Source organism: Poecilia formosa, unplaced genomic scaffold (assembly GCF_000485575.1).
Source record: "Poecilia formosa unplaced genomic scaffold, Poecilia_formosa-5.1.2 Scaffold294, whole genome shotgun sequence".
Taxonomy (NCBI): domain Eukaryota; kingdom Metazoa; phylum Chordata; class Actinopteri; order Cyprinodontiformes; family Poeciliidae; genus Poecilia; species Poecilia formosa.
The window spans coordinates 819,307-830,091 of NW_006800233.1; the positions used below are offsets into that span (position 1 = coordinate 819,307).

General features: G+C 41.9%; 1 protein-coding gene across 2 annotated transcripts; it reads left to right on the forward strand.

Moving 5' to 3' along the window:
• The first annotated feature begins 963 nt into the window (after positions 1-963).
• Positions 964-9,892, forward strand: slitrk4 (SLIT and NTRK-like family, member 4). 2 transcript variants are annotated; one of them, XM_016681773.1, is made up of 3 exons: positions 964-2,183; positions 2,810-5,324; positions 5,914-9,892. In XM_016681773.1, exons 2-3 carry the CDS (start codon positions 2,852-2,854, stop codon positions 5,919-5,921), a joined length of 2,481 nt encoding a protein of 826 aa, XP_016537259.1. In that variant the 5' UTR covers positions 964-2,183; positions 2,810-2,851; the 3' UTR covers positions 5,922-9,892. The 2 variants fall into 2 exon arrangements, with proteins under 2 accessions (XP_016537259.1, XP_007572134.1); XM_007572072.2 differs by having other exon boundaries at positions 967-2,183; positions 2,810-9,892.
• Positions 9,893-10,785: the final 893 nt, after the last annotated feature.

Consider the following 10,785-nt stretch of genomic DNA (forward strand, 5'->3'; position numbering starts at 1 on the left):
AAATAGCATCTGCCTAGAAAGTGTTGCGGTGTGACCTACTCCCCTCCACCCTCAGTTAATCTCCATCATCATAGGCAGTGCTGTTAAACAAATCTACAACCACGCCAGTAAAATCTCTACTTCCCTCCTGTCCCTCTGTTCCTGCCTCTCTGCCTCCCTGCCTGGCTCCTGTCTGTGCGTCATTTGGCTCCGCCACCTGTTGCAAAAGGAAACCAGAGGTAAGGAGCTTCTGCTGAGGCTGTTGGGTTTCAGGTACGCTCCCGCAGAGAGAGGGTTTTTGGTGTCGACACTCCGCCGGGGCAGCGTCTTTTACTCATCGTGGGGAGGGGAGAACAGGTGGAAACCCCACCTGAAAGGAAGTCATCTCCTCTCTCTTTCTTTACTCTGTCACACCTGTCTTCCCTCTATAAAAACACACAAAAATGAGTGAGGGAATAAAAAAGAGCAGTGAAGACTGACTGAATCCCACCACCTCCTCCTCAGTTTTCTCCGACTGCAGCACTCCACAATACCGTCTCCTTTCCTCCTCCTCCTACTTCTTCTCCTCCAGTCGGTTCCTTTCTCTTTCTGCTCTCGTCTGTTTAAAATGCAGCTCATGCACATGCACGCACGCGCATACACATCACCCCCCACCCCCTTCGTGGACGCAGTCGGAGCTGTGACCATGTAGCAGTTTTTCTCTCTCTCCTAACCCAACTCCAAGCCATTCAAACCATCCAAACCGACGCATACTCGCAAACCCTCTGTCCTAGTTGCTTCTTGTAGTAGGCTAGAGAAAACTAAATAATACTAATAAGATTAATATGGAGAAAGAAACTGAAGAGCAACAACTGAGATCTAAATGCACAAAGATGAAGAAATGCAGCTATTAGAAGTGTGCGGTTGACATAATGAATCTGTTTCAAGGTCTGAGGTTTTTTTTCTCCAGTTTCTAAGAGAGACCCCCTCCCCCTCCCTTTGCTTCCCTCTTCCCCTCCTCTCTCTCTCTCTCTGTCGCTCTCTCCACATCTCTGCACTCTCCTCTGTCAGTCGTGTGGGAAGCTCCATGAATGCGGCTGCACACTAGCAGACTTCTGCACCTGATCCCGTTGCGCCTCTATAGGACGAGGTAATGCAAGCCTCCTCTCCTCCTCCACTATCTCCGATCTCTTTTTCTGGATACAAATATATATTTTTTCCTTTTTAATCTAAGAGGAACGATTTACCAGTTCTCCAATTTCCTCCCATCCTCTGTGCTCTCTGACTGGGGGGGGGAGGGATGGAAGGGACGGTGAGAGCGCGGACTTTCCTGCTCCTATTTTGCACCGGAGCGGACTGAAGGCTCAGTGACAAGTAATTTCTTTTTGAAACATGTCTTATATGTAGTATTGACCTCTCTTTATTTTAACCCCTGACTGAAACACCAAGAACAACGTTGGAAATATGTTGCCAGGATGGAAAATAACCCACAGTCTGACTGGAGCGCATTGGCTGCTCCTTACCCCTTTGCGCAACTTCAGCTCATAACGACCCAGTATTTATTATTCCATGGATCGCTGAAGGTTGCGGTGCAGATCTGAAACCAGGCTCACAGTGTTGGAACCTCCTTTCTCCCCTGTTTTGCATTGGGGAAAAAAACCTTTGAGAATGAGAGGTTTATCTGGCTGCATCCACCTTGCACCCTTTTCCTTGCTTCGGAGTCTCTGGACTCGCCGTCAACATCTCTAAAGGTAAAAAAAGGCAAAAGGAAAGAGGGTGAAGATCTCTACTTCACCATACTTCTGTGCTCTTCTCGCCTTTTCTACCTCCTCTATAAGCAAATGAGCCCTCTCCCATGGAGGTAGTACAGCCGCTCTGGGAGCCCAATGACCAGCGGGGAGATTTTTCCAAGCAAAAGGAGCCCGTCAGCAAGAGGCGCATCGGATGAAATCAGACCCCCGCACCCTCCCTATTCACCCACCCCACTTCCTTTTTCCTCCTCTGTTACTCCCCACCCTACCCCCTTCCCTATTCCTCCTTCTAGTTTAGCTTGAATCGTGTTAAAGCTGCACGGGGGCATAAAGGGGCTGGAGAAACCTTGTTGCACCCCCTCAAATCCATCTGCGCTCTTACACTCGAGCTGGAAGGACTGTTTTGCGCACGTCTCCATCAATGCTGCCCCAAGTCTCCAGAGGGAGCCGCGCTCATTGCCACCGCAGCTTTTGGTAAGTCACTTTTTTTTTCTTAAGATTCCATGATTTGAAGATAACCCAGACCCATCTTTTCCTTTGGTCACTCTTAAAGGTTCTAAATTATCTCAATAGATTCTGACTAAAAGACTGGAGGACGGTCGCATCCAAGCATCTCAAAATTTCAGCAATGGGCACAGACCCAGTTCTTCCTCCCTTGGCTTAACATTGGCAAATAAGCCGTGTGCTGCTGGCTTTAGATGACACTTCATGGAAAATGAGAGCCTTTTGACTTTGATCATGTTGAATGAGCCAAACAGTCACGCTGCTGCCTTTGACATTTTTAAGGCGACGCATCACGCTTTCGGTGCCAGAATAAGACGAGAGGATCTGCAGCATTCATTATGTTTAAGTAATCAAGGTAGTTTTAGTCAGTCAATGAAAAGTAAGGCAATGCAGAACAGTGAGAAATGCTACACAGCAGTGTTTTTTTTTTTCTTATGGAATATGAAGAAACTGTCTTTTAATGAATGAGATGCCAAAATTGTTTCATAATGAGTCTCAAATGGCTTGCATTTTGTGAGTGTGTGCTTCCACACATATCTACACCTGAGTGATTGAATGTTTTTTGCATGCCTCTCTCTTTCTATCTCTTTCCAAAGGTTACTAAATGGTTTACTGGGGGAGGTTTTCTAACCGGCGAGATGCTGCTCATACCCCTGCTGGCAGCCTTTTTTTCCTCCATCTCGGGCTCCCTCTCCTCATCCCTCTCCTCCATGTCAGACGGACCTCCGATGATGGACCCCACTGCCTCGGACCTGATGGCTGAGACCTGCATCGCCTGCTCTTGCATGTCGGTGGAGAACGTGCTGTACGTCAACTGTGAGAAGATCACCGTCTATCGGCCCACGCAGCTCATCCCTCCAGCCTCCTCCCTGTACCACCTGAACTTCCAGAACAATTTTCTGATTGTGCTGTACCCCAACTCGTTCCTCAACTTCACCCACGCTGTGTCACTGCAGCTGGGGAACAATAAACTGCAGAACATCGAAGGCGGAGCGTTCATGGGGATGAGCGCGTTGAAGCAGCTGCACCTTAACAATAACGAGTTGAAGGTGCTGCGAGCTGACACTTTCCAAGGCATTGAAAACCTGGAATACCTTCAGGCTGACTACAACTTAATAAAATACATTGAAAAGGGAGCATTTAACAAACTACACAAACTCAAAGTGCTGATTCTGAATGATAATCTCATACAGGCACTTCCTGAGAACATTTTCCGCTTTGCCTCTCTCACACACTTGGATATAAGAGGAAACAGGATTCAGAACCTCCCATATTTAGGAGTGCTTGAGCATATCGGGCGGATTGTAGAGCTGCAGCTTGACGACAACCCCTGGAACTGTACCTGTGATTTAGCACCTCTGAAGGCGTGGCTTGAAAACATGCCCTACAATATTTTTATTGGTGAGGCCATATGTGAAACCCCGAGTGACTTATATGGGAGGCTTCTGAAAGAAACCAACAGACAGGAGCTTTGTCCCATGGGAACGGGAAGCGAATTTGATATTAAGATGCCACCTGCACAGCCTGAAAATGGGCAGGGGCCATCCAAAATGACACCAACCACAGCAGCTCCAAAATCGCCAAAAACAACTGACTCATCTAAGTTTTATGGAAATGGCATTGTGGCTGGTTTACCCCCTTTTGGCAAAAACAGAGATATTGTTCCACGGACTCCCCTAATGTTGTGTCCACCCCCTTGCAGCTGTAAGGCCCATCCCTCTGACTTTGGTGTTAGTGTAAGCTGTCAGGAAAGGAGTATAAGAAATCTTGCTGATCTTAATTCCAAACCCCCAAATGCCAAGAAACTTCACCTAAGTGGGAATTACATCCGTGATATCAGCCCAACTGATTTCCAAGGCTTTGAGGGCTTAGATTTGCTTCATCTTGGCAGTAATCAAATTGCAGTGGTACAAAAAGGTGTGTTTGCTAACCTTACTAATCTAAGGAGACTGTATTTGAATGGAAACCAACTTGAACAGCTACACCCAGAGATGTTTCTGGGCCTCACAAACCTCCAGTACCTTTATTTGGAATACAATGCCATTAAAGAGATCCTTGCAAGCACATTTGACTCGATGCCCAATCTACAACTCCTGTATCTCAACAACAATGTCCTTCGGAGTCTCCCAGCCTATATCTTTGCTGGTATCCCTCTAGCCAGACTCAACTTGAAAAACAACCACTTCATGACATTGCCAGTGAGTGGTGTCCTGGACAATCTGCGGTCGCTGACCCAGATAGATCTAGAGGGCAACCCATGGGAGTGCTCCTGCGATCTGGTCGCACTCAAGCTTTGGCTGCAGAGGCTCAGTGATGGAGTGGCTGCAAAAGAGGTGAAATGTGCCTCCCCTGTGCAGTTTGCCAACATTGAGCTGCGTTTGATTAAAAATGAGATTCTCTGTCCTAAACTCACGACACCTCCACCTATCTCAAGCTCCACCGCCATTGTGACCTCGGTATCACCCGCAGGAGTCGGCAAGGCACCTCCAGGAGGACCTGTGCCTCTCTCCATTATGATCCTCAGCATACTTGTGGTGCTTATCCTAACTGTGTTTGTGGCCTTCTGCCTTCTAGTCTTTGTCCTAAGGCGGAATAAAAAGCCCGTGGGCCGACAAGAGGGGCTGGGGAACCAGGAGTGTGGCTCGTTGTCTCTACAACTTCGTCGCCATGGCCACAAATCCGGCAAGAAAGGGTCCATCCCTGGGGATGACTTGGGAGGTGAAACGTTCATTCCCCAGACCATTGAGCACATTGGGAAGAGCCATACCTGTGGCATTGGACGGTCCTCAGACATGGACGCCGGCTTCAAGTTTGCCGACTCGCAGAGACAGAAGATCATCCTGCGAAACTGTCCCGACAAGGACAAGGACCTACTCTCCACCCTGGAGCGCAACAAACGCCTCAGCACCATCGATGAACTCGAGGAGTTTCTCCCCAACCGAGAGCCCAGCCTGTTCATCCACAACTTCTTGGACAGTAAAAGAGATTTTAACAGTATAGGGATGGGCGGGTATGAAATCCGCTATCCTGAAAAGACACTGGATAAAAAGATGAAGAAATCATCACTGATAGGTGGAAACCACAGTAAGATCGTGGTGGAGCAGAGGAAAAGTGAGTATTACGAGTTGAAAGCCAAGCTCCAAGGGACGCCTGATTACCTGCAGGTGCTCGAGGAGCAGACTGCCCTGAGTAAAATGTAGGAACTGTTTTGTTTGATGGTCAGCACTGATTACACACACATCAAGCCAATAGACAGGCAAACTCTATCTTATTTCTGTTCTCTCTTCAAGTCTCACATACACACACCCTATTCAAATCCCCTCATCTCTGACTTTCTGTCTTCATCTCTACATCCACACACACACACACACACACACACACACACACACACACCTACACACAGAACAAAAAAAGTGCCTTCTGGAAATCCTTAATGACCAATGCAGAGATAGACAAAATGGCTCCACACTACAAAGCTATTATTAGAATCAGAGTGGATGTATTTCAGAGTAAGAGACCTTTTGGATTTTCCATGTCACTACCTGTATGAATCCCGCAAACTTAAACAGGATCCCTCTAAAAACAAAGAAATCAAAATTACAGTCGTAGTATTTTTGCTGCTATTGAAATGGATACTTATTTTTTTTTGTTCTCTTTTTGTTCTTTTCCTCCTCCTTTTGTTGTTTCAACCAAATCAAAGGGTCTTGAAAACAGTGCTTGAGAATATACCTCGCTGCCATCAGGCCGTGTTTAACAAAAGGAAAAAGCAGGGGGAGCGTCGAGTGTTGATCGCTTGGAGAGAATCAAGGGATTGTTGAATCTGGAATGAGGTTTTGAACACTTAATAACTTCTATGGATGCTACGTTTTTCCATTTCTGTTTTTTTTTGTGTGTGTTGGTTTTATTGTTATTTTTATTGTGAGGGTGTCCACATCTGGGGATCCTCTCTCAAGTCAACAGCAGACTCTCTGCCATCTTGTCTGGATTACCCACCAGCAGCAGTACACCTGCTCTTTGCTGGGAAGATAAACGGCTCCTGTTTTGCATTAATGGCAACTGACGGCACTGTAAAACTCTTTTCTTTTTCTTTTTTTATTTTTGGGAATGATTTAATGACTTGCTTTCTTGTGTAAAGAGCCATGTTAAATATAGTGTCTTCTGAATGGAGTTGTGTTTCTCTTTGAAGTTGCTACTTACAGTAAACGTATGTTCCTTTTTTCTTTTTTTTTCTGGGTGAAATCTAACGGCACATACACTGTCAGAGACGTTATTTCTTGAAAAAAAAGAAAAAAAAAGAAAAATAAACCCGAAGGAAAAAAAAAGTTACAAAGCTGCTTGCCATGTAAGCGTAACCTGGAATTTATTTTGTAAGTCTTACATTGTTTGTATCTGTGGGACTGATTTGTAAATTACAAGGACAGACTAATATCTACACACTGATACTGTGCGACGGAGCATCTTCGAGAGACTATGAGTCAGAGTGTTAAAACCAACCCATAATATATTTCAATCAGCGATCCTGCACCCCTCGCCAGCTCTCAATTCTTAGTTAAAAGAATTAACAACATAGTTCATTTATTTTTCTATGCAGGATTATTTAAGAGGTATTGGTTTTATTTAAAAGGAGCAAGAAAAGAGTGGAGAGGACTTGACAAAACACTTCAGAGCTATTTCAGGCTGCAAAGAGGGACTGTTCAGTTGTTCTAAGTGGGTCTTTGCTTCTTTCCATTTTGCTGAGCAGCTTGAACCTGCAAAAACAAAAAGAGTGTGAAATGTAATCTTTGGCGTTTCTTCTCGAAAGATGACAGAACGAGGCCTAGTAGTCCATAAAACTCCTGAGCAGTTTTTCCGATTCTTCTATCTCCCACAGTATGTTGTGAAACAAAAAAAAAACAAAAAAAAAAACAAAAACAAAAAACAAAGGTTTCTTATCAACATTATGCAACCAAAATAAATGTGCATTAAACTTGATGTGCTTCTGGCATTGTTGGGCTTTGGGAGAGGAGGCGTTCTGAGGCGAACAAATCGGGGCTCTAAATTATTAGACTTGGACAGAATCATATTGTAAAACACCATGTGCAATATTAGTAAAAAAAAAAAAAAAAAAAAAAAAAAAAGCTCAGACATGATGGCTTCAAATAATTTTATTTAGTTTGGGGTTATGTTGTCAGGACAAGTTCTATTTTAAAATTCTTTTATCAGCTTAACTCTATTTGGTCCTTATTTAAAAAGCATTAAGTTAAACTTCTGAGTGTTTTTGACATTATAACTGAGTAGAATGTATCATGAAAAGTATAATAAATACAATTTTCTATTGGTCAGAAATCTCCTGTATATTGGTTCATTTTCTCTTGTATAATCATGTTGAAATCAAGGTATTAAAATGAGCACCTATTTGCACTGTGTCCCCCTTTTTTCTTGAAGTTAAAATCCTCGTTACCTTTTTATGGTGCTTGATGAAAACGGTCCTTGTGGTACTTTCAGGCTGAAAAATGCTGTTGATGCTAATGTGCTGCTGCTTGTTACATCTGGAACATTTTCAAGTGTGTGCTCAGCTGGAAGCATTATTTAGAACTACTTGTCACGCAGATTTCTTTAAAATGCTATTTAACTGATTTAGACTCTGTAAAGCTTGTTCTGAGAAGTTATTAGCAGTAATCTGTGGTGAAAAGTGGTTATCTCTTTATGTTTTTGTGGCTCAGACAGACTAATTTGATTTAAATGTATTGATGTTTTCTCACTTTTCAAGTCAAGAGTTACTATTCTTTAGCTTTACGTTAGCTAAAGCTACTGGTAGTATCGGCTGACCTTGTCAGCTGTGACTCGCTGGCCTCCTCCAACTCCACCAGGTGTTGCGTAAACATTATGATATTTATGTAAAAAGTCATTTCTTGTGATTTTTCAAGTGTCATAGTTCTGAGAAAATGAACTGGCTTCAGATGAACAAACTGGGAAAATGATGCGGCTTCAGTCTCTCCTGATGTAGCTTTAGCATAATAATACAGAAGGTATAAGTCTGAGAAAATAGAAACAAACCTCAAGGTAACTTGTGAATGTATTCTAAGTTCTACCCACTAAAGTGCGAAAATATTAATATTTTCAGTTTAGGTTATTTTAAGGAGTTAAAAATGGCTTAAAAAGACGCTTTGAAAGGGAGCTAACACTATCCAATCTGTTCATTTAAGATTTTTTTGATGGGAATTTTTGAGGTTATGAACAATTTATAACTTTGCAGGCAACATAATTCTTGTATTCAGAAGAAACATATTTTATTTTCCCAAAGACTGAAGCTGTTGTGTCAGTTGATCAGACAAGACATAATGTAGTGAGTTTTTTATTTTTATTTATTTATTTTTTTACATTTTTTAAACTAATCAAATTTCAAAAATGTCAAAGCAGGTGGCACAAAATGCTTTTTTTTGCCACCTACCCCACTGAATTGTTATTTACATAGACCCTAGTGGTGGTGGAAGATCCCTGGGTCTTATTAGCTTCCTGCTAGTAAGGTAAACAGTGTACAAATAGTTTTAGTAAATCCTATCTCATCAGCTTTTACATCATCTCAGCTAAAACCCCACATGGAAAATATAGATTTAATAAATGTTTTACCTATTTTGTTTGAAACTTGCAAACTGCTGGAAACAATGAAACAATATAAAATATTCTTAGTAAATTAGCAAAAAATTTGGGGCATTTCCATTTTGTGTGTTTGTAGAGTTTGATCTTTTTGTACCTGACTTCTTTGGGTATGAAATGTGGCCCTGAAATTGTATATATTTACATTTTACAGTAAGGAAAAGCACCATACACAGGTGAGAACTAAAAGGATGGGAAATAGACTAAAATGAAACACTTTTAGAAGTAAATTCACAAATATTTATTTCTGTAATTTATTCAAAAACTTACCTTTCAAGAAAATGAATGCAGGAAAGAATCAAATTGTATTGCATTTGTCCCAAATGGGCCCTAAAAAGGCAAAACTGTGAAATGACCAATTTGATCTTTTGTTTAAATAAATATTGGCTGATTTCATACAGTTCTGTAAAGCAGAGTTGACATAAACGTTCAGAAGACTTGTGCGATCAAAAGTTACTGCATTGAGATGGTTCAATCTACTTTGTTCAGTTTCTTTTGGCGAATCTGCTTTTCACCAAGCGAAGAGATTTAATTGATGCTGACAACTCACAGGATTCCAACAAAACACCTGCTCCAAAAATCCTATTTAGCCATTAAAAAATATATTAAAAAATGCAGTGTAGTAATCAACTTTGACCTGTTTCATACTGGGATTTCTTCTATCCTCTTTTTGGAGCCACTTCCTCCTCCCAGGCAGCTGCCCTCCTGAGCGCCGGACGTTTTTAGACACTTCTATCAAACTTTCATGCCTTTTTAGGGTTAAAAATTCCTTTCTTCTCCTTTTCTGTGGTGATCCAACCTTTCGGGCTAGAGTAAGACCCAGCAGCAGAAAGCATGACTCATCCCACACGCCAGAGAATTGTCCTCGTTAATAATTAAAACCCTTGGCAGTTATGAACTAAAAACGGCATGTGGGGAGTTGGGTGAGGGAATCTGATACGTCCAAACTTTTTTGTCTCATCTTTTTGCTTCCCGTCCTGTCAAACCCTTGGTCATGCTGCACTTGTCAAAGACGAGATAAATCATCCAGAAATGGCAAAAAATAAAAAAAAATTTAAAAAAAGTAAAGATAGGCCTGGCTTGCAAAAAAACGGGCATCTTTTGAGTCCAGCGTTTTTACCACAGTGACTTTGTGTCTTTGTGAGGCCTCTTGTGAGATCAAGAGGTACTTGCAGGGTGGAGAAATGATTTTCTTCCTAATTTAACTCATTACACAGGAGTAGAAACAGAAAACATGGAGAAAAACCTTGTGGCTTTTTTTTTTCCATTTATTTGTGTTTGCTTCTCTCTTTTCTCTGCTCTTATCATCCCACCTGCTGCAGAGGCAGTTATGTAATCATGTACCGAATGCTTACTGTAAAAAAAAAAAAAAATCTCCCTGTTTCAGACCAGAATATGTTAGTTTACTACAGAGTCAATTTTTTACAGGCATCATGACTGATTGGAGGGTTATAAATGTGGAGCAACTGATGGAGAACTGCTACAGGCAGAGATATGGAATCGGCCACTAGGGGCGCTGTGCACTTTGGATATAGAAGCTGAGCAGCTGAGGAGCTGAAGAACAGTTTCAGCCAAAGAATGACAAGCAAATTTATGTTGTTTTTGTGATTTCAACTCTCTTTCTAAACAGTTTTAATTGTTTTTATTCATGTATTTTCTATAAAGCTCCTTTTATTTTCCAGATATTAATGTAAAAAGTAAATACAGCTGATTACTGCCTTCAGATAAAGTCCCAAAGAAAAGATGTAAAACTTTACATGTTTACGGCAAGCTGTTTTTTTTGTTTTTCTTTTTTTCTTCACTTTGTGACTGTGTGGTTTTGTTATCGTCTTAATAATTCGTCAAACATCTAAACTGGATCCAGTTTAGGAACCAGGTCAGTTTAAAACCTGATCTAAACAAACCTGGAGGCCCAGAAAGCAGTGAAATTATTATT

Coding starts and splice junctions, on each gene's coding strand:
- slitrk4 (XM_007572072.2), top strand. CDS start 2,852: ATGCTGCTCATACCCCTGCTGGCAGCCTTTTTTTCCTCCATCTCGGGC.